Source organism: Gasterosteus aculeatus, chromosome 6, assembly GCF_964276395.1.
Source record: "Gasterosteus aculeatus chromosome 6, fGasAcu3.hap1.1, whole genome shotgun sequence".
NCBI classification, from domain to species: domain Eukaryota; kingdom Metazoa; phylum Chordata; class Actinopteri; order Perciformes; family Gasterosteidae; genus Gasterosteus; species Gasterosteus aculeatus.
Window position 1 is genome coordinate 15,927,952 of NC_135693.1, and position 23,669 is coordinate 15,951,620.

At 44.9% G+C, this 23,669-nt stretch overlaps 1 protein-coding gene across 5 annotated transcripts in view; it reads left to right on the plus strand.

Moving 5' to 3' along the window:
- Positions 1 to 23,159, plus strand: part of akt3a (v-akt murine thymoma viral oncogene homolog 3a) — a 42,798-nt gene extending 19,639 nt beyond the window's left edge. For 4 of the 5 annotated variants that reach the window (XM_040178254.2, XM_078104975.1, XM_040178255.2 and 1 more), the window contains 12 exons: positions 3,472 to 3,597; positions 6,986 to 7,097; positions 9,707 to 9,851; positions 10,198 to 10,329; positions 10,446 to 10,511; positions 11,423 to 11,491; positions 13,372 to 13,494; positions 14,111 to 14,239; positions 18,932 to 19,146; positions 19,280 to 19,367; positions 19,790 to 19,892; positions 20,653 to 23,159. In XM_040178254.2, coding sequence (XP_040034188.1) covers positions 3,472 to 3,597; positions 6,986 to 7,097; positions 9,707 to 9,851; positions 10,198 to 10,329; positions 10,446 to 10,511; positions 11,423 to 11,491; positions 13,372 to 13,494; positions 14,111 to 14,239; positions 18,932 to 19,146; positions 19,280 to 19,367; positions 19,790 to 19,892; positions 20,653 to 20,738 — 1,394 coding nt within the window. In that variant the 3' untranslated portion in view covers positions 20,739 to 23,159. The remainder of the gene's footprint in view (positions 1 to 3,471; positions 3,598 to 6,985; positions 7,098 to 9,706; positions 9,852 to 10,197; positions 10,330 to 10,445; positions 10,512 to 11,422; positions 11,492 to 13,371; positions 13,495 to 14,110; positions 14,240 to 18,931; positions 19,147 to 19,279; positions 19,368 to 19,789; positions 19,893 to 20,652) is intronic. The other variant, XM_078104973.1, reaches the window with a different exon arrangement.
- The last annotated feature ends 510 nt before the right edge of the window (positions 23,160 to 23,669 follow it).

The window sequence follows — 23,669 nt, forward strand, 5'->3', positions numbered from 1 at the left end:
TTCTCTCGCTGAAGCGCGGCGTCCGTTAGCGCGGGAGAGCAGGGGTGTGCTGGTGTCCTGGAGGAGCGATACCGACAGGCTGGAAAGTTTGTCTCATTTCGGTTTTGCTGGCTGACGTTCAGCCTCACCGTTTGTACCTGTTGGCTATTTTTTCTCTGCATTTAATCTCATTCTCTCCCTTTCGTCCCCCTGTCCTGAAATAAATAGTTAATCAGTGCACTAATTGAGTGACAGTCGGTACGTGCGTTGTTTTAATTGTCCAATCAGAAAGCTTGGAACGGGCAGAGTCACAGCTGATTCATCTCTGCCTCTTACTCCTAAATCCACAAGCTGCAACTGTGAAACGTGTGCCAGCAAGATTCATTTCTTCTAGAAACTCCAAAATAACTTTTTTAAAAAGTCTAATTCGGTTTTTAATCCTTAATTCGTAGCTCGTACCAAAGAAACAGAAAACAAAAGGTTACGGGTGGAGATTTGGAGAAAGTTAGCAGACTCTACTCATAGGTAATGTTTGTATCTAGTTGCTGAATAGTTTTGACTTTGTTGAATCTTTGTCAATGTTTATTGAACACGTTATTACAACATTAAAAGAAAAGGGAACAGAAGGAGTTAAGAGAAGTATGCATCCAATTAAGGCATCAAGTTAGATGGCTGTATAAGAAAACCTCCTGCGTTACTCAGATCTTCTAGCTCACCCACGTTGTCCCGTATTACTGATATATCCTGACGTTCCACAAAGAAACAGCAGAGTCCTGTTTTCTTAAGCACTGCACAGTGTATTATTTGCTAATTGGCCTTGAGGGAAAAGTAAAGTTTGCGTAGAGAAACTAAACCAAACTGAGACAAGGAGTCCGAGAGAGATGGTGTGGGAAGGAGACCGGCTGTTCGGTTTTCTCCAGCAGTCCAAACCAGAGACATGTGGCTCCCCAGACAAGCTGTCCAGAGTGGGAGAGCTCGCTGGACTCATTACAGGCAGGGCCAAGACGGGATAGCTTGACAGAACACCATTGGATCATTTGGAGGATTGGAACAGTCGATACAGAATTGTGTTGGTTTGTGTGCATGCGCGCGCGTTTGGAACGGCATGTGTGGACAACTGTCCATCTCCGCTCTCCGTCTGTGCCACCCCTGGCTGCCCCCCCCCCCCCCCCCACCCAGTGGACGTGCACACACGCCCTCACGCACGTAGACGCTGTCCCGGCCAGAAGGATTGCTTAAATGTTTTCAGTTGTACTGGACAGCTGAGCGATGAAGTGTCCAACTTCCATTGGACACTTCATCAGGAAACTCTCTGCCAGTTCATAATAGTTTTATCAGTTTCACTTTCTGTTAATCCTCATATTTTGTCAGTAAGCACATCTCTTTTTCCTGTCCACTGTGAAGATAACCTGGCTTCCTTATTTACAGGGTATTTTATGTGAACACTATAATAGAAAATCTAATCAAGTTCCCCAACACCACAAACTACAACCTCTTCAAATCATGACCTTTCTTACGCGGCCTCTTAAAAAAAAAAAGGCAAAATTACATCACTATCACGAAGAAGTCTTTTTAAATGCAGACTTTCTAAATAAACGGTAACATTTACTCTCAGCTTCAAAATACACGATATGGTACCAATAATGCACATCAAAATGCAACCCCGATCCAGAGTTATATTTGCTATTGGTTTGGTTTATGACACTATGACGCCATTATTATTATTATTATTAGGTATGATTTGTATGATTTTTCCCTTTTGAACTTACTTACAACCTCATTCCTTCCATCCTTTTTTTTCTTTTCTGTGATACATTTTTTCACTATGCCTCTCGCTCTCCATGTTCCCATTCAGCTCCTCCAACACTACTCCGCCTTTCAGTAGAAGTGATTCAAAGAAGATACTACAGAAGAAGGAGATCGGAGAGGGAATAGAGACTTAGAGAGGAAAGGAGAGGTGTGATTGGTAATCTTGATGACGCACTGGCACACAAAAGCATTTTCTTATTCTTCTCAGCCACAAATCACACACCCACACGCATACACACGCACACCTCCACCTCCACTGCTAGCAGCACCCAAAGGTACCGGCAGGCCCACAGTCGCACGGTGCCTTTGACGGAGCAGGTGGTTTTCTGCGACGTGTTAACGAGCGCGGCCGGCTGTCATTTCCTCTTCATATGGATGTCACAAATAGAACACACACACTAACACACACACACACACACCTACACACACTTATCCTAAAGAAGGTGAACAGAGCTGCTGTGTGTATGTGTTTCTGTCAAGACTGTGCGCGTGCGTGCACATATGCAACTGTAACTGTGTTTGTTTGTGTGTGCATGCAGGAATGGCTGGTTAATTAAAAGGAGACGAGAGGTAGAGGACATTGGTTTGCTTCTGCGTTTTTATTTTTTTATTTCTGTTGTTGATGAGATGAGAACGCGACATGTTTACACAGCTCGCGGCTTTGGAAAGTCTTGAGATGGTCGGTTCCCTTCGTCAGAGCATTGTGCACCTCAGTATTACTTCAGCTGTGTACTCTGCGTGTGCGCCCAGTTTCATCCTTGTACATTACACGCACTCCTTGTACACTCATTCAGCTACGTGTGAACCCACACACGTGTGCACGTTAATCCAAGTGTTATCCGCCTCTGCGGTGTGGAAATGTTTGACACTGGTGTAATCCTGCAGTGGGTCATCTCATAAAGCTGCGTGGTCACCTTAGTGCCAGTGTGTGCCAGCCAGTTGGGTAATACTCTGCCACCAGCTGCTCACCAGATGTTGTTGTTTGTTGCTGCGGTGTCAGTGAGAAGGGTCATAATCTGTAATCCTATTTTATCTCTTCTCTGGTCTCATCTCATCCCTCTTCCCTTCTTCCTCCCTCGCTGCAAACCAGTGGTTTGTGTGTGTGCGTGTGTGTTTGTTTTGTGTGTAAGAGAAAGTGTGAATGTTATTTATAGTTTATACTTGTGTGTGTATGTGTGTTTGGTAGAGGGGTCATCACCTCGACACCTGTCTATGTATCGGCCAGATGATTTTCCTGGCATGGATAGTTTGCTTGTTTCGCTGGTAAACATGTTTTTGTCATTTTTTACATGATAATCCGATCTGAATCTGGCAAGCACTGTGAGACACATAGATATACTGTGTGTGTGTGTGTGTGTGTGTGTGTGTGTGTGTGTGTGTGTGTGTGTGTGTGTGTGTGTGTGTGTGTGTGTGTGTGTGTGTGTGAGTGTGATGCCGTCTGGACAGATGAGAGTTGGGTGGACAGGCTCTCATCCGGGAATACAATCTGTATTTAAAATCATCAGCATTATTGCCATTAATACTTTCCACACACAATCATGATCCTCATAATCCTCATTACCCCAGAATGCACAATTGCCTTCACTACCCTCATCATCACTGGTGTCCCCATTTGAAGCTGTCTGATTGAACATATTTGAATTAAATTTCCATTTTTATCTTCATGTCTATCCTTTCCTTTAGGTGAATACATAAAAAACTGGCGGCCGCGTTACTTTCTCTTGAAGACAGACGGCTCCTTCATCGGCTACAAAGAGAAACCTCAGGATGCAGACCTGCCCTACCCTCTTAACAACTTCTCCGTAGCAAGTATGCTGCCTATCACACATACGTGTGTGTGTGTGTGTGTGTGTGTGTGTGTGTGTGTGTGTGTGTGTGTGTGTGTGTGTGTGTATATACACACACACATGTGTGCACTGTGCTTCAACTGTATTGTACCTGGTTATTTACACAGATCCTCATTCCGTACATTTTAGTATCTTTGCTGTAAAAACACGGTAAAACCCAGTGAAATGTGATTCACAGAGTGTCGGAGACTACTAGAAATATGTATTTTATCCATATATGCTGCCCCCCAGAAATGCGCCACATTTCTTTGTAATCACATAATGAACAACTGTGATTATTCTGTGACACCTGCTGTAATGAACCACCGCGGGGAACATTTCACTTTAGAGCACAACTTCTCGTTACAGAATCAGCGTCTTGCTCTAGGACACTTCATTATGTCTGTACTGGCCTACATCCTGTAATTGATTATATTTTCATGTTTTTTTAAAATGCAAATCCCCTCTTCCTCTCCCTCTGAGATGATGCTTAAACAGTCTTTTTGCTCACTCAGAGCCACGGTGAGATTGTACAACAGTTATTGAGTCACTTTCATTTATGCCACGATGGAACATCTTGCCCGTCATCAGTCCTCACAGCGTTGGTATGCTTTATGGAATTCACAGAGGGCTCTAATTCACCATTTATCAGCATGTCATCTGTCTGCACCAGGTTAACAGGCTCCACAGCGTCTTCGACATATGTAATTAACCAGCTAATGAGTTAACAAGATTCATTTGAATGTCTCTGAGTCTCATTATCACCACCATCAACTCTCAAGGTTCATACAATACATGCAGATCGGCTGTTAAACTTGATGTCTGCGTTCATCATGAAAAAAAGTCTGACCTGCTACTAATTTATTCTACCAACTGGATGTTTTATTTATAAATGGCTCACCTCACTTGTACACATGCTAACATTAACAGCAATAAGGCTGGTCAACCTTTGTCGATTGGCGTTGTAGAACTCAATCTAGTTTCACGTGTTTATGTCTGAAGGAGATCGGGTTTTGTTTTATATTTATATTGTCCGGTCAAGCTGGTCATTGTTAAACTCAAATAATATCCAAGGAAGAATGATTAAGACTTGATATATCTGTAATAATGGTGGTTCAAAAGTTGTTCACCACATAACACACACAAACATAACCGGATAGGTGCAGAGCTGGTGTCAAACATCAAACACGAGGTTTGATGCGGATGTCAATTGATTTACTTACACATATCCATTTATTCATAGTTACCATTGTAACACTGCACAGTACCTTTCAATTTGGTCACACTTATAAATCACCATGGAAACTATGAAAACTGAATTTAGTCAATTAAATCTGTTGGAAATGTCTGCAGAACAGTGCAGTGAGAGTTGGTGATAGAAGGGACGATAGGGGAGGCAGAGCAGAGTACAGGAGAATACTGTAGGTGCAAGATGAGGGCAAAAACAGCAATGATGACAAATGGTATAATACATGCTGATACCTCAGAGAGAACAATAAAGAATGGTACATCAAAGGACGCAGGAGGAGAAAGAAAGATAGGAGTCCGGATGGGAGGACAAGTGCGCGGTATGAGCGATGGGAGTTGATCGGAGGCGGCAGGACAAGAAGGAATTGGAGACACAGGATGGGGGAAGACGGAGGAGAGAGGACAGAGATGGGAGGATGATTATGGGGGAGAGCCACGGATGGGAGATGGAGAAAGGGATGAAGGGATTGGAGAGCGAGGCTTTTTTTTGGATGAAATATGGGGGGGAGGATCATCAGCGCTGAACAGACAGGGAGGAGGAGACGTAGGCAGGATTGGAGAAGGAGGAAAAAGCGGAGAGGAAAAGAGTTTGCGAGAAGGACAAGCCAGGCCATACATCCGGCCCCGGCTGCTTGGCACGGCACTGGCATTGCCACATCTGTTGCCCAAAGCTGGGAGGCCAGGTGGTGTGTGTGTGTGTTTGCGTGTGTGTGTGCGCGTGTGTGTGTGTGTGTGTGAACAACAGAAGTGGTCAGATGGAACAGAGATGGTAGAGGCCTGTTTCCTGCAGAGGGACTCATACATACAAGGCTGTCTCTTTCTCACACAGAAACACACACAATGCTGCATGCACTATACACCCACTAAAGTGCTACACACATTTCACAATGGCCTGCTGTGGTAAACAACCCAATTTCAGCCAACGTTCAAACTTCAATATTAGTCTGACATGTGTGTTTGTCCATGCATGGGTTGTGAGTCTTTTTTGGCATCAACCGCAGCATGACCTTGTTTGCTGGCAGCACAGCAGGCCATGTTCAGGTACGAACCACTGTGTGTGTGTGTGTGTGTGTGTGTGTGTGTGTGTGTGTGTGTGTGTGTACGACCTGAGGAGTGCTGTCATTAACCTTCCTCTCTATATTTAGGCTGAGCCATGACGTGCTGCGCTGTGCGACACTTGAACAGAGCGTAATTGGAGGAAGGGATAGCCGAGGACAGAGCGGGAGGGGGGGAGAGAGGGTGATAAGAGAATGACAGAAGACGAGAGGAAAACGCAGGGTGATGTATGTAGAAGAAAGAAGAAGTGGGGGAGATGATCGCACAGGAGATGGCTCATTATGCTCTTTTACATCAGCTATTGTCCCCAATAAGCAGAGAGACTGCTGAGGGACAATGAAGATGCATTCTTTCCCACAGCGAGCTCACAGTCCCATCTGGCTTTGTGTGCGTACGTTTCTGCGCTTGTGTACTGTATTATGCATTTGTGTAATAATGGCCTACTGTATTGCCCATTTTCACAGAAATGTGTCCCTTCGGATATCATTTGCTGCAACACATAATATCCCATGGCACAGGCAAGCACCTTTTATTTGAATCGTCGGTGGCTGAAGTTATTTTTAAAATAAATTTAAAACCAGGTCCAATCTTTTCTCAATTGTGCAGTAAATAGCAACATGAGGTGTTTAAGTTCAAGAAGTTGCCCTATTAGCATCTCTATGGGTAAATATGAAACAGACCAACTAATAACGCTAAGGTGATGTGGTGTGTTTAGTACACTGTATTGCAAGTTTATTAACGTAGGATGGGATGAAGACCATGAGAAGTGAAATGAAAAAGATAAACAATAATTAAGATAATTAAAATAATTGAAAACTCCTTATGAGTCTCACACACACACACACACACACATTCCCTTTACATACGTCTGGGTCAACAGAACGTTTACTTAACATAGTCAAAGTTGTGATTGTTATCAGCTCTTTAGTGGCGGAGCAAACTAAATGTTTGATTCGACCTGATTCGAGGTCCAGTTGGAAGCTCTTCGCTCTCTCCGATGTGGTTTTCTTTCCCCCTGCGATCGTACTGACCGCACCGCGCTCTCCCTTTGGGCTGTCTGTTTTCAGAATGTCAGCTGATGAAGACGGAGAGGCCGAAGCCAAACACCTTCATCATACGCTGCCTCCAGTGGACCACAGTCATCGAGAGGACCTTCCACGTGGACTCGCCTGATGAGAGGTCAGTGACCCTACAACAGTCCTTAGAGCGTCCTCCACTGATTCGTTGCTCAGTAAAACAAAAGATGTTTTCCTTTTATGGAAGTAGTGTTCCCTAAAACTGGCCTATGAAAAATCCAATCTTCTATGTCATGCAAAGTCTTTGACTGCCTGCTATTCATCTCACAGCAGCAGTTTGGATGAAAAAAGAAAAGTAAATAATAGAAATCTACATATTAAATAAATATTTGTATATAAAGGCTTACCAGGTAAACACAAAAGTCATACATGTATTTCAAAATATTTGAGGAGGCATTTCTGAAATCACAGTTTGGCAGTAGATGTTAAACTTAATTTCTGTTACGTATATAAATATTTATTTATTTATTTTGGGGGAAAGTAGTGTAGCATCAAAGGCAGAGGTTTTCTGTGAGGTTTCTACTGTACTGAGAGATTGTTTCTTGTTTTTTTAGGTGTGTGTGTGTGTGTGTGTGTGTGTGTGTGTGTGTGTGTGTGTGTGTGTGTGTGTGAACGAGAGAGGGTAAAAGAGACAGAGTGGAAAGGAGACCTTTCAAGTAGTGTTGGCATAAATTCTCCAGCTGCTCAGTTCCTTTCTGAGGAGCTGAGGTGTTTATCTCCAGAAAATGAACAGCTTTGCCCAGAAGACCACAGATGCTTCTGTGCATCCTTTGAGTTTGTGCGTGTTTTAATGTGTGTGTGTGTGTTACAACTGTCTGTCCAACTTTGACTGTTTTTTGGGGTTTATAATAGTTTTTCCTCCAAATGATCAAATAAACATGGTAGTTAGCATAAAGCTAATAACTCTCTATATTTCACAAGGTCAAGTGCAGACCAGATGCATGTGGAAAAATTCAAGCTCCAGATGTGTGTTTGTTGTGTTTAAGTGTGTGCGCGCATGTGTGTGTGTGTGTGTGTGTGTGTGTGTGCAAGCATGCTCGCCACAACTGGGTGTCTGTGCTTCTCTCTCTCTCTTTCTGTGTGTGTGTGTGTGTGTGTGTGTCTCACTGTATTTGTTGTACTGTACAAGTGCTGGCAGGACTCCCAACTACCACAGCAGCAGCCGTGAGCGGAGGGTGGCACACGTTGGCATGGAGCCAAACTGTAGGCAGGCCCATTATCTCTCATTAGCAAAAAAAAAAGCTCATTATACAAAAAACACGGTAACCAAGAGAGAGAGCATCTATCTGCGGCCCGACCTTGAGAGAGTTCTCGTTGCTTTTCATGGAGCCTCACACACACTCACACACACACACCACCCCATGGTTGCCACAAATCGTGTGCTCCACTGTTGCAGATGAAGTGTAACTTGAGTTTGCCCTTGTGTCTGAGTGTGTAGGGTACACTCGGAAATCTTTGCACTAGAAAGGGGTTTCAGCTAAAAAACACTGCTCTGTTTAGGTTCGGATGGATGTTCTTCCAGATCCCTCAAGGAAACATATGGGCATCTTACTCCAAACAAAGCAAAAGACACAGGGGTGATTGTTTGGGAGTCAAACAGGTTTCATTATTATGATCTCGCGGCTTAGCATATTTGAAAGAGCAAACTCAAAAATCCCTACTTGCTTCTCCTGAGCGCTGAGGATTTGTGAATTTGAATATGATCTCTGGTTCACCTCCATAAAGGCTCCTTGGTAGACGTAATTATTTTATCTACAGTTCCACAGGAGCAACACTGTTTTAGTCAAGATCAGTGGCGGGGAAAATCAAGACAGCATTTCTGTCCAGAGGAAACATATTTTGTTTTATCAATTATGTTTGGAATCACAATTATAACTGATGATTAGATCTAATCCTCTTGTATGCAATTAACCATATTTTTTATTATTCAAATTGTAGAAATCTGAAAACTGAACTTTAGTCACAGTCGATTCTTCTCTTCAAAGCAGAGGGAAAGCTTGGCGATGTTTGTAAACCATTATATTCATCATCATTAAATACAGTTAACGTGTCTACAAATCCTGATGCATGGCTGGCCAGATGATGACACACACACACACACACACACACACATTCAAACAAAATCAAACTGACACACTTTCTTTCAGCAGATGTTGAACAGCACCGTTAATGGAAAGTCAATGGGGAGGAACAATGTTAGCAAACAACAATGCATCGTTCTCTCTAATACGTGGATGTGTATTTACATGTAGATACACACACACACACACACACACAGACTGGTATGCATTAGTTCTGCACCATGCTCATTGCTCATTCGGTGGATTCTCTCGTAGACCATGTTTCCTCTCTGTTGAACAAATGGGCATTTATGTTAATTGAAAACACCTTAGTGCCCTTAAAAATCTGGTTGAATTAGTGCACAATCTGTCCGATAGGAGGATCTGTGAGCAATATTAAATGTTGCACCATGTATTGTTATCTGTGTGGTTTTCAGTAACATTAGTAACATTAATATGACATACGAATGACAATATACAATAGAAATTCCAACCTAATTATTTAATTTAAAGTGACATAAAAAGGAAATATGAAGGATCACGACTCCTCCGATCGAACAGTAATGTGTGCCAGAAGCAGTGGATGGGATACAGCGGGCGTTTGGCTCCCGTGCTTCCCTGAACTTTGTCTTGCCGTGTGTCGTGCACGCAGAGATGAGTGGACGGAGGCCATCCAGATGGTGGCTGACAAGCTGCAGAGACAAGAGGAGGAGAGATTCCAGTGCAGCCCCACCTCCAACATCGACAACATGGTCGAGGAGGAGATGGACATCTCCACCACACACCACAAACGCAAGGTAGCGCGCGCACACTCACCCTCACACACCGCTCATTAAGCCGCACACAGCAAAGGTTTTTATGTGGGGTTTAACTCGATAAAGTTCATTAATATCAGTAAAAATCAATTTGTCTTTGAAAACTGACCTTCATTGTAATTATAAGGATTGATGTCTATCAAGTACGGAAGGTTGGCGACAGCTGTCACTCTTGTAATCTTGTTAATTTGTATTTATTTCTTGGCTGCTTGTGTTAAGTAAGTTTTAACTGCTCTGTACAACCATCCAAACATGGAAACTCCTAAAACATCAACTATTCGACTCGAGGTGCAGAGGACTTACCAACAGTCTGCGTTTGCTCCCTTAGACGATGAGCGACTTCGACTACCTGAAGCTGCTGGGGAAGGGAACCTTTGGGAAGGTCATTCTTGTCCGAGAAAAGGCCAGCGGCAAATACTACGCCATGAAAATCCTCAAAAAAGAAGTCATCATCGCCAAGGTTAGTCCGGCTGATTGTTTTGTGTATTGATCAATCTTGTCTGAATCTGAGGCTTTTAGCGCTTTTCAACTTATTCATTTTGTTGTTTGGGCATGTGTGTAACTGTATCTGTGCAGGACGAAGTGGCCCACACACTGACAGAAAGCAGAGTATTGAAGAACACCAGACACCCCTTTCTCACTGTAAGTAGCACACACACACACACACACACAACACAAACGGTTTGCATTCAGACATCTGTGTTTATGCAAATTTTCCGACATCTGTAAGAGCGCATATTGATCCAATACTTACCTGAGTCTCTGGAGGCTAATTACCAGTTAGACACCACATTGTTCTACATTAACGGCCACATCTGTCAGCTTTACACAATCTCTTTGATGTACACAAACACGCATACGCTGCTCATTCTATCACACGCACACACACACACACACATGAATGAAGGCACTGTTGTGAGCGGCACTCACATCTAAGTTTACTCCTGTCACATCTGCAGCCGCAAAGACACTCGGACCAACTGTTCTTTTTGTTTAGCAGCTTCCCCCCTCTGAGGAAAACGCACACCTATTTTCCTTGAATAGGCAAATACCGGCATGAACATTTGAACGTCCTGCCGCTCCTGCTGTTTCAGCTTCACTGACAATAGACTTCTTGCTGCGTGCAAAATAGTCCTTTCATTCACCTCCCTGTGCTCTTTATGAGGAGTGCGGCTCCATAATGTGTTTTTCAAGTGTTTATTTGGAAAACCATAAAACGTTATTTGATGCTATTTAAGTTATTCCTTTGTACAGAGAGATATTGAGTTAGTTAATGCATTTTCTCAGTCGTGCACTACCTTTCCTTTTGGATCATTTTAGTCCACTATCTAGTGTAAGATTTAATAATCTGGCTACATAAGGGAAAATTCATTTAAAAGACGCAATAGATTTTTACGTTTATGACGCACATAAATCAATTTAAGTTACATTCTGTGTGTGTGTGTGTGTGTGTGTGTGTGTGTGTGTGTGTGTGTGTGTGTGTGTGTGTGTGTGTGTGTGTGTGTGTGTGTGTGTGTGTGTGTGTGTGTGTGTGTGTGTGGTTCTCCTTTCAGTCATTGAAGTATTCATTCCAGACTAAAGACCGCCTCTGTTTTGTCATGGAGTATGTGAATGGAGGAGAGGTAAGACACAAAGACACTGACATGCAAGGTCTCACACACACACACACATGTTCAGTCATGATTGTTGTGCCATATGTGGTTACCTTTCTTTGTGTTTCTGCTTTAAACAGACAGTTAAACCACATTTCCACGACTCCAACTGATGTTGATTAAGCACCTATTCTCCTGTGAGCTCTGAGCTGAGACAAAACACAACAAACACATTACAGTGTTTAACAAAATACATTTCTTAGCTTCTGTGTTTACATTTTTATGCGTAAATATCTACCAAAAATCATACATCACCCTTATACTGCACTCCTTCTTAAACAATCGTCTGTTTAAAAAAAGTCTCACAGATAATAAACAATATTATATATAATATAAGCTGGGATGTTTGAAGTTTGGCTGTTCAATTGCTTTCTAACAGTTCATTTGCCAACCAACTGGCCCCTCGCTTTCTTTCTCGTCTGTCTTATCCGTTTGTTTGTGTCTATTTGTGAACACACCTTTGGGGCAGATAAAACCGGAATGACAGTCAGAGACAAAATGAGTTTGGATTCCCCCACTTTTCCATTTCTCAGATTTTTAATCGGGCCGCTTTTTGCAATCTTCGTTCATTCCCTCAGTGTAACCGTCACCTGCTCCCCTCCCAGATAGTTAGTCGGTTCAGCCAGTGCCAGGCCTGAGCAAACACACACACACACACACACACTCACACACAGAAAACACCAGCAAACAGTCACATACTTAGACAAACACACGCAGACATTTTTTACCTCAATGGACAAACTGTAACCACACACATGTCTCACAAACACACACACGCACACACAACCCATTACAAACCTGCCACAGTCACAGCTGCCAGTACGCTGATGAAGGCCCACCTGTCGTGTTACCCCCTCTCACCACACCCACACACACAACCATTGCACACGGACACCATTTGAGCGAGGTGGTCTGTGAGCATCACTCCAGCGGCCATATGCAAACCTCCCCGAACAATTAATGGGTAGATGTGTGCCCCTTGGCCTCGTGGGTAATTTGTACGACTTGACTGGTGCGCCGCAGCAGGCTGGTGTCATTTCGGTGCCACATGTGTAGCTGTGCGACAGTGACAACTTGACATCTGACTGGCTAGTGAGAGAGTGAGAAAGATGAAGGGAATGTGAGGTTAGCCATTTTGAAAAGGCGAGACGGGGGGGGAGGGGGGTCACGCCACCTAGTGAAATAAAACGAGTGGCGCCCTCTTTTAAGTAGCAAAGTGAGCTTTCTCGCCCAAAGCAGGCCGATAAGATATGAGGATTGGGCGAATGAAGACCTCGGGGGGGGGGGGGGGGGGGGGGGGGCAAGGCCAGTTAGGCCACTAATGAGTGCTGCACTGGAGGCAGTTGAAATGGGGGAGCGGGAGGGGGTCGGGGGAGAGTGTTGGCGGCGGCGGTCGGCCCGTCTTTAACTAGACTGGTGTATTGATTAAACCCTCGATTTGGCCCCCGTTGCCGAACTCCGCGGCAGCTCCGTGCCAACCGCGCCCAGAGGGCAGCGCGGAGGAGGTATGCGAGTGTGTGCGCACGCTGAGGGGCCGCTAGATGAGGCGCCAGCTGCCGAGTGCCTCCGCCCGCCCTCCTCTGAGGCCCCCCCCCGTGGCGCCCCATACCCACCCCACCCGGCCCCTCACCACGCGTACCCCATTACACACTACCCCCCACACCCTCATGCACCCTCCCCTCCGCTATCTATCATCTCAATATGGTGCGGGCAGCCAGTTTGTGTTGTGCTAATTTCCTCCAATAAATCAGTAATTATTGCTGTGCCGTCCCTGCTGCCCCCCCCCCCCCACACCTCCTCCCTGTTTCTCCCTCTCTCACCATCCCTTTTCCTCCCTCCTTCTCCCGCAGCTGTTTTTCCATTTGTCAAGAGAGCGGGTGTTCTCCGAGGAGCGCACGCGCTTCTACGGCGCCGAGATCGTCTCGGCTCTCGACTACCTGCACTCAGCCAAGATTGTGTACCGGGACCTCAAGGTAAACAGAAACAGGGAGGGGGGAGGCTGGTTGGGGGGCACGAATTAGAGTGATCAGATATTTGATATTGAAGCCCCCCCCCCCCCCCCCCCCACTGCCCTGTGTTCCACGGTTTGTTGTTTTTTGCATCCAGGAGGAGAGGAGTGGCTCAGCATGTGTGGTAATTAAAGAGAGGGACAGGGACAGTCTCACAAAGACATGAAGCAGTAAAGGAGGGGAGACAGCCAGGGAAGGAGAGAGGAGGGGACGGCGAGAGGTAGATGGCTCCGTCTGAGCGTCTGCCTGGCAGCCTTGGCCCCAGCGCTGCTTCCAGCAGCCAAGAATACAGAAAGGAACTAAAGCAGAGTGAGAAAAACACTTCAGCCATTAAAATGAAAAGGTTGAGTGGCTCCAGTACACGCCGGAAGTTTATCTCCCTCCTCTGCATTTTTGTGTGGCTCTCTGAGGGTGTGTGTTGCCGCAATGTGGCATAATGCTTTCCTCACCTGTGAAACTTTACCATACAGGAAGTGTTGATTCTCAGTCACGACTGAGGAGAATGAAATGTGAGTTTCGTTGTTTTCTGAAGGTTCAGTTGTATTGTTGGACATTATGTGTTTTTCTGTCTACCTTCCAGTTGGAGAACCTGATGCTGGACAAAGACGGTCACATCAAGATCACTGATTTCGGCCTCTGCAAGGAGGGCATCACAGACGCTGCTACCATGAAGACATTCTGTGGAACGCCCGAATACCTCGCGCCTGAGGTAACGTTTCACTTTTCTCATGTTTGCCGTTTGGATTTCTCTCTATTGTGTGTTTGTTTCCTCGGCTTTGTCTTTATTGTCTTAGGTGCTCTACTGTAATACTTCTTATAATTTTACCTCTTTCCCCGCTTTCCTCCAGTCTTTTAGGAAAAGTAATTTAGGGTTGAATGTGAACATCCTATCAAATGGCGCCGCTTTCAGAATCAATTCCCATTACTCTGACTTATTACTACGGTATGTATGTTGTACATCATGGTAGCTCCATGCAATATGAAGGGAGACAACAAGGGGCTATCAGTCAGGTCAGGGTATTATTTCATAATCCCTTTAACAAATAGAACGTTATTCGATCACGCAACGATACGATACAAAAGATATGTTGGACGATATTCTGCTCTCCTCTTCCACACATGGGAATCTGACTACATACAGTACAGGTGCTTCGGCTAAATTATGAATAAATATGAAATGATGAATTTGATTACCACATCCACAACACATTGAAGATGCAACAATATAATAGTAATAATATAAGTATATAATCCACACTTAAATGACATACATTTCAGGGACCTAATCTCTGTAAACTGAGCAGATTGACTGAGACTTTTCTACATAAAAGCCTCATTGGCTTCTACGCAGGCGCCGTACCACAAGTCATGACCCCCCCCATAAAACCCTGAGGTTTGTACCGACTCTAATGAAACCTGCTTACAGTGGACATTTTAATTAGCAGACTTCACAGGCGAACCCTTTTCATAATATCAGACTATGCGGCTTAGTGTGTAATCGTGATTATTATTTTTTTTCATCCATCCGCTGTCCGGCCCATCAGCGCTGCTTCACTTGAAGGCCAGCGGATCAACTGGCAAGAGCGTTACAGGACAGTGGGTGGTGGAGATGTAGATGTGGAGATGAAGGCGGGAGGAGAGCGGCGTAGCGTATATCCCACTTGAAAAAGTATGGAGGACAATTTGGCGCAGCATTTTGTGCTTTTTTTCCCTTTTTTTTTTTTTTAAAGAGTCCCTTCCTTTTGCGTGCCAAAAGCTGATTGGAGGCTGTTGGTTATTTTTCACAGGATGTGCGTCTGTGTGCATTTCTATGTGTGTGTGTGTGCGTGCGTGTGTGCTGTGTGTGTGATTGCAGTAGAAAGTGCGGGCTAAAGCGAGGCAGATGGCGGCAGATGGGCGAGGTTGGAGGAAGGTGCTCGGAAAAAACCTGGAAATCTACACTACCGCCGCCGCCACTCACCCGCCCGCACGCTCTGCTCGCCCGCCCGCGTGTAAAAATAACACAGTTTGCTCGGAGCCAAGTTACAGAGATGCAAAGTAGCCGGGATATAAAAGAGAGCGGGGTAGGTGGGGGTTGAAGACAGAGGAAGATGAAAACCGAGAGGAAATATTTCAGGGTTACAGCAGTGAGACTCAGACGCTGCGAAGGGCAGATGAGAGGTGAACGAAGGGTTTGTGTGTGAAGAAAGACAACGCCGAAAAGTGATTGATTGTTTCAAGGATTGTCATCAATAAAAAAGAATGGACAATAAGCAGTGGGAAGTAAAAAGAAAAAAGATAAACGAATCTGAGGAAACATGTGGATTGTTGTCTGAAGGAACAACATCTTTGACAAATTGAGTTCCAATAAGACTATTGTAATAATGTAACTCAATTTGTCAAAAAACATGGCGGCACAGTCGGCATTGAGTAAAAAACGTGTCACAACAGTGTCAACATGAACCTGGTTCCAAAGGATGCCACGCAGCAGATAGAAGGCCTCTCCGTGACACTAACATATGCGAGTGTGTGTGTACTGTGCCCAGTGTACGAGGGGAGTGTTTGTGTTCCCAGCAGCCTGCTGGGTATCTGGGCTGGTACAGCCACAGGCTGTGTGTGCCCGTCCCGTCCCATCCAGTCCTGTCCGGGCTGCCAAGGCTCCTGCTCCGCGAGCAGCACGTAGTCGCCGCATGGGCCCCAAAGGGACCCGCACGGGACCAGCGCTTCCTTCTGACGCCGGCTTTTCTCTTCTTTCTAATTCGCTTCTCTCTTGCTGATTCAGCTAATGCGTTACTTCTACTGCCATGTCCTATTTATTTGTCCTGTCTGTTTCTAAAGTATACACATAATCATGCATAGTGTACTTTCTCACACACACACACACACACACACACACACACACACACACACACACACACACACACACACTCCCATGCCTCAATGCCTCAGGCTGTGGGGCAGCATTCTGGCTCTGTGTGGTTTAATCTGCTCCCTGCCTGCAACCGAGCTGCCACCACCTTCTTTGGTCCCAGGACACACACACACACACACACACACACACACACACACACACACACACACACACATATATACACGCACACACCCACACAGTCTTTACACTCATATATATATATACAGATACATAATATATATATATACAGATACATTCCCAACCGGACTGCTTGCTTTTGTGTACATTTGTGTACCGATTCCTTACATACAGCTCCAGTGGATCTGCATTGAAAACCTTGAAAGCTTTCATAAACTTCACACTGTGTATGTTTGTGTGTGTTCTTGTTTGTGTGTGTCTATCCTCAAGCTCGTAACACCAAGCATGCCTCTCCCTCAAAACTTCATGAATTTGATGAGAACGGATAAATATTCCATCTGTTGTGCGAGTGTGTGTGAGTCTCCCAGCAGTGTAAGCCAGTGTTATCCCTTCAGCCGTACCAATCAATAGTATATCAGGAGCTGGCGGCGCTCCTCTCCCCGAGGTTTACTCTGCACCTGCCAACAGGGTGACCTGCGTAATGCACACACACGCAGACAGACACGCACAACGTATAGCACTCGTACCTCTTTTATCCACTTCCCGGCACATGTTGACTTGCACACGCGGAAGCAGCCGCCTGCATGGTTAGCAGTCTAGTGTTGCGTGTGTGAGCTCAGTCAGTGGATGAGCAGCTTTCTGTGGCGTCGAGCTGCTGTGGAAACACGCAGGCAGCTGTTTGGGCGTTTTGTGACATTTTGACGCCATTTACAGCTGGTGTTGTGCTGCGCAACCTGACGTCCACCTTCACCTGTCCCTTATTTGGTGGAAGTTAAATGACAGAAGAATGAAACTATTTTCATTTTATTGAGGCAGATGAATTACAACCAGTCTGTGACTGACTGTAAACTTTAATGAGAAGGGTTCCTGATCTGGAATAACATCAAATTATTACTCCTGACAAGCGGCCAAAAAGCAATTATTGTCCCGTTGCTGATGGTATTGCTTTAATGGTGACGGGAAACGTATTCATTACATGTGGTGTCATAGATTCATTCAGAATGATCACACTCATGGTTAGTCAGCAGCTTAAAACTGTCTGTTTTACGCCGCTAAATATTTTATAAACTCATAACACCGTATCAATCTGATAGGATTGAAATGTTCACGTGTCTAAAATCTGAGGTTCGAAGTAGCACAAATAGGGTCAATTTTAATTTCAGGTTCTTCTTAGTTAGTGTCATCAATCTGTGGATATTGTGCAGCCAGTGCACGGCATTTATCAAAAGAAACAATCCTTTGATATTCTTAAGGCTGTATAGTTTCAATATGTCATTAATAAAAGTCCAAACATGTCTTTGCATGTTTGCCTTTTTATATATTTGTGGCTGTTAGCGTCCACCCTGCCTGGTCCATTATTAACAGTGAGTGAGATGTTGTTATTATTGGCAAGATGTAAAACATATGCTGCTCTGGCAGCTCTCCAGCTATGTGTGTGTCCGTCTAACTAACACACACACACACACACACACACACACAAAAAATTGGTGTCATGCAACAAAAGCATGCATACACACTCACCATGTTAAAAGGCCTCAAAAACACCTGAAATGCGTCTCTTCCTGCGTATGCCTCCTTTTTCCTCTTCCTCGCTCTTCCAGAGGTGAGCGAGCGGGTCCATGAGTGGATGACAGTGAGGGACCAAGCGAGGCAAGACATGATTAGAGGACTGAGGAGATGAGACGGGATGCGGAGGACAGCGCAGGCAGAGCAGCCAGGGAATGAGAGCAGGAAGGAAGCCCGGAACGAGAGACTTTGATACGGGAGTGACTTCTTTCACAGGCGCTCTGTCCACACACACACACACACACACACACACAGCGGCGGACAGTACCTGTGCTAGCCAGCCTGAAGGTCAGCTGGCCCTGACCCACGTTGCGTGCGGTTCCTGCCTTTTCCATCCAGGGACGTTCCTCTCTCGGTGTGCCAGGGGGAGCTGGCAGGGACCAGAGGGGGCATCTGGTGGGCCGCGCCAGCACACTGACTCCCTCGCTGTAACAGGGGGCCTCTGAAGACCTGCCATCCCATGATGTTGTCCTCTGTCCGTGTGTGTCTACGCCTTGGCAGAGGGAGGGGTCGCGGGGTCTTTACTGTCTACACCTCAGCTCGTGTTATCTGTGCTGCCGCTTCTGTTTGACTCAGACTTTTGCTGCCGTTTCTTTTTTCGTTTTTTTTTATATCTTTCCCTTGAGCAAAATGGCATATTGACTCTGCTTTGCTGTCCGTCCTCGTCTCATCTGTCTCCTCATTGAATACCTCAGGCAGTCTCTCTCGTCCAATAAAAGAAATGCAGAAATGCAGAATAAAAGCAGATGTCTATAAAACAAAATGGTCCTGTTTAAAGAAAGCCAACATTGTGTATCTGTATCTCAGGTCCTGGAGGACAACGACTACGGCCGGGCGGTGGACTGGTGGGGTTTGGGCGTGGTGACGTACGAGATGATGTGCGGCCGACTGCCGTTCTACAACCAGGACCACGAGAAGCTGTTTGAGCTCATCCTCATGGAGGACATCAAGTTCCCGCGCACTCTGTCGTCTGACGCCAAGTCGCTGCTGTCGGGGCTGCTCATCAAAGACCCCAACAAGCGGTTAGTGGTTAGTGAGTGGGACTGAGGCAGAAATGTACAATCGTGAACAGGTGAACGCAGTAAATACAGGACTTTTACCCGACTAAAGATCGACTCCTGTAAGTGAGCTTGTTTCTACTCATCTCTTCACCAGGCTCGGCGGAGGACCGGATGACGCCAAAGAAATAATGAGACACAGTTTCTTCTCTGGCGTCGACTGGCAGTATGTGTACGATAAAAAGGTATGAAGCAGCATCTGTGGGATGTGCCGTTGTTTCACGGGACACAGGAAAAAGTGAAGCGCTGCGAATACTTTGTAGCATACGATGACATCATTTTTGTCATGTTTTAATGACCCTTTTTTGTCATTTTAAGGATAAATTTTACTTTAAAAAAGGTCCTAAAGACACACTATAATAGGACCTTTTCATGAAAAACTATGATATGCGTTGTTTTTGTGTCTTTTTTAAGACTTTTTAAAATGAAAATGTCTTTTGTGTGACTTTTAAAGACATAGTATGAAATGAGTGAGACTGTGTTAGTGACTGATGCTGTATGCTACATAACCATTGGTCCTCTACTCCAGGAGGGTCTCTGCTCTGTTGTTTGGAAGCTTTATTGTGAAATGCATTCGTTCCTCTTTGTGTCGTCCTCACGTCTCCAGATGGTCCCCCCATTCAGGCCTCAGGTGACGTCGGAGACAGACACCAGATACTTTGATGAGGAGTTTACTGCCCAGACCATCACAATCACTCCACCAGAGAAATGTGAGTCCTTACTCGCGCCCTCTCTCTCACACGTCAAAACACGTTGTGTCGCTCATTTTTCTAATGCAAAAGATATTCAGAAGAAGTAAATGCTCTGGTGTGGATTGTTTGTGTTAAATGTGACCCACGTCCAACCAAACGGTGCATACCATAATAACCATGGAGTCATTTCATGAATGTTAATAAAACTGTTCTGCAACTTGGGAGTAAATAAGCTGCAGTTGGTAGATATTGTGATAATGATAATTATTCCACTTTCTTCTGTTTTTTACTTTGCTTTAATACTAGTTTAGTCAGTGGCGCCTTTTCTTTAGGTGAGATGTTGAACTTGAAATAAACACTCAAAGTGCTGTTGTCTGTTTATTCAAGTGTCTCTGTAATAGTCCTCAGGCCACTCGCAGCGCTTCACAGGCTTTTTTAAGTGAAGATACCAGCTTCTAAATGTCGAGCACTGAATTATGCATGAGTGGAGCCCATGTGTTACTCGGTGCTAATGTGAGGTTCCACTCGCTCGCTGGGTCGCACATCAGTTAGTAAGCCGGAGATCAAGGACACACTTGTTAATTGAATCTAGTTCCGTTTAAAACTACAGTACAACAACGCTCCACACACAAAGCTTTGTGCGGTGTGATTATATTCGGCAATCAAATCAACCGGAGAATGTGTTCCGTATTTGAATTGCATGTATTGCATTTGTATTAACTGACTACTTCTCCTTAACAATGTAATTAAGTACTTCCCAATCGACATGTTTCCTCAGTCGACGAGGACGGGATGGACTGCCTGGACAACGAGAGGCGGCCGCACTTCCCACAGTTCTCCTACTCCGCCAGCGGCCGGGAATGACCTCTCCACCACGGTGACATCATCACAGCTGGTCTCTGAGGTCATCAGTGTGGGACAAAAAGACGCACGGCTCCGGACGTCCCCCAGAAAGACTTAAAAGGCTGTTGCCCTTCTCCTTCTTCTCCTCCTCCTCCTCCTTTCTTTTTCACCTCTGCAGTCTGCTTCTCCGTTTATTTAAGTGAAACCCTTTTTAGAGAAAACTTACTTTCTAATCCTGCGCTGCAAACCTGTGGTGATCCGAAACTGTGATGTGATCAGTTACTGTGTAATGTCCCTTTAATGACAGGAGCATCACCGGTGGCCTGCTGTGCTTTGACATGTGTCGGTCCTGCCAAACTCTTAGAAACAAGTCAAGTGAAGTTAGACGACAGCTGATGCAACAAGGAGACGCTCTGTGGCGGTGGAGCGTTTGAGTCATTCTAACCTAAACTGCCGTTACCGGTTGTCTCTCAGGCTTTTGCAAACAGGCCGATACTCTCAGATTTAGAGAGGCACTCGGGTCTGATTTCAAATCCTCTCTAAATAATCCTGCGATAGATGTGAGGCTGCCTGGCAGTGAGGGAGCAGTTGTGAGCAGAATCCTACGTAGCTCATGTTATCAAGTAGGACTCAGGTTTTGCTCAGTGCAATGTTGTTGCTGCTATTTCAACTACTACAGGAATTACTACTATATTTCTACTATCAAAACCCGGTGCTACACTACTAGCTTAATGCTGCAGATTATTATACAGGCGCCAGCGACACCTGTATGCTTGTACAGCTGCAGGACAGTAGTGGCTTTTGTTCTTAATGTACGGCTACGAAGACAACTGAAAGGACGACGTGTGCGCGCGTGTGTGTGTGTGTGTGTGTGCGTGTGCGCGAGGGTCCTCTTATGGGTTTGTGTTGAATAACGCACCTCAAAGCACAGCAGTTCAGAAGGATGAAGCTCCCAAACCACGAGCTTTGCTACGTTACCCACAATGCAGTGCAAGTTGGTTGATGAAACCATCACAAGGTGAAAATGAGAGGAAAGCAGTTTGTTTGAACCCCCCCTCCTCCCCCCCCACCCCCCTCCTCCAAAAGGGAACACACCAGTGAAATGGCACTTGGTGTTGATGAAGCTCGACTGTGACATGTTGTTGTCACGAGTTCGGGAAACCACACGGCTGTACCTCTCGTCTTTGTACAGGAAAGTGGAACAGATTCACCACAGAGTGGAAACAGAAGTCCAAGATGGCAGGTTGGGCATCGTTGATGAGAATAGAGAGCGAGTACAGGAGTTATGACAATTTTATAATATCATTTATGACGTATTGAAGACCGAGCTAACGGCTTATTTCCTGTTTCCTGTGAGATTCTTATGAGGAATTTTCGTTTAAAAAACCAGGAGGTACGCATCAGTTATGGGTTTACAAAATTCACAGCAATGGCTATAATATATATATATGTAAAATATATATATTCTATTTATTGTTCTACTCATCAGTTTTATATTTAACTTTTTCTATTGTTATTACATTATTATAGGAAAAAAAACCTATTTCTTAGGGCTGAGAGAAAAAAAGGCCCCTCAAAAAACTAAAAGGCTGAAGATTGTAGGAGGGAATGCAGATCGTGTTCCTGCTCCATTTTTATTTGAATGATGTTTTTGTGTTTTGTGACCAAAACGTGACGGGCTGCTTTGAAGACAGATGTTAGCGTACTGTGAGCTTAACAAGGTACACAAATATATTTATGTAATCCCCTTTTCTTCAGCATCCCGCAGGCGTCACCGAGGGCTCAGCTCTCTGACACAAACGTTCCCCACATAGAACCCGACTGCTGGTGAGTGCAGGTTGAGCAGAAAGTGCAGCACAGAAGTCTGAATGTAAAGTGGTGATATTGGAGGAGTTTGGGGACTGAATCGTGAATAATAGTGTGTTGGACGTGTGGTTACGGGACAGGAGTCTGTCAGGTCAGACACGCCGCCGTCTTCGAGAAGCACCGTCACTTCTCCGGTCTGGACTTTGTTTGTTTGTCTTCCATCTGAACAAGATTTTAAAAACACCACAATTTCCCTTGTCTTCAAAACACCAGTTGGCCTTATGGTTTAAATCGGAACACATCAGCCCTTCAGAGTACCAGATGTGATGAACTAGATTTCAAAAATGTGAAAGTTTAACCGCATCCTAAAAAACACACCTATTATCATGTGGAGGAAGACACTTTTTTAATATTGTCAGATCAAGTCAGATTTAAAGTTAGAGACATGCTCTGATTAGACGTAGGAACTTGTTTTACAATGAGTGTTTTTACGATCATCATTGATGGATAACTTGAATTTCTCTATTTAATTTATTTGGGCGTTTATCAGTAAGAGGATGTAGTCGTGTTTCACTGCAGTTTGTGTCTCCAGATATTTTTGTTCTAAAAATAAATATTTTTGTTCTTTACACATAATTCTTATACGACAAATTACGTGTTTTTTCCGCTGCTGTCGAATCCATATGCTTTAAACTTGCACATCCATTAAATTGCTATTGGCTGGCAGAGGCGCTTTATGGAGAAAGTAGAGAAGGACGCCGCCGCATGAAGCAGCCGCGAGTCAAAGACGCACTACGGAAAATCCCTCTGTGATCGATTGAGCTTGTCTGCCGGCGCTGAAGCAGCCGAATAGTTCAAAGGCAGTACGAGTCCACCAGACAAGCTCAGGCCAACGCTCAGTATTTGGACAGAATTCAGCTGATTTGACCCGGCTCGGCGAGCGAATGAGTTCCAGCTGTATGTAGGCTCTTCCCGCCAAAGTCATTAGAAACCAGAGTTTATAAAGGGACGACTTTATCGCTTTGGCCGCAGCACTTTCACATGCGCAACTTGTAATACGGTCCAGAGGAATCGGTTTTAAACCTGCTCTAAAAGGAAAGAAGATGATTATTTTTAAAGCACATCTTCCATCCACCTGCAACCGAT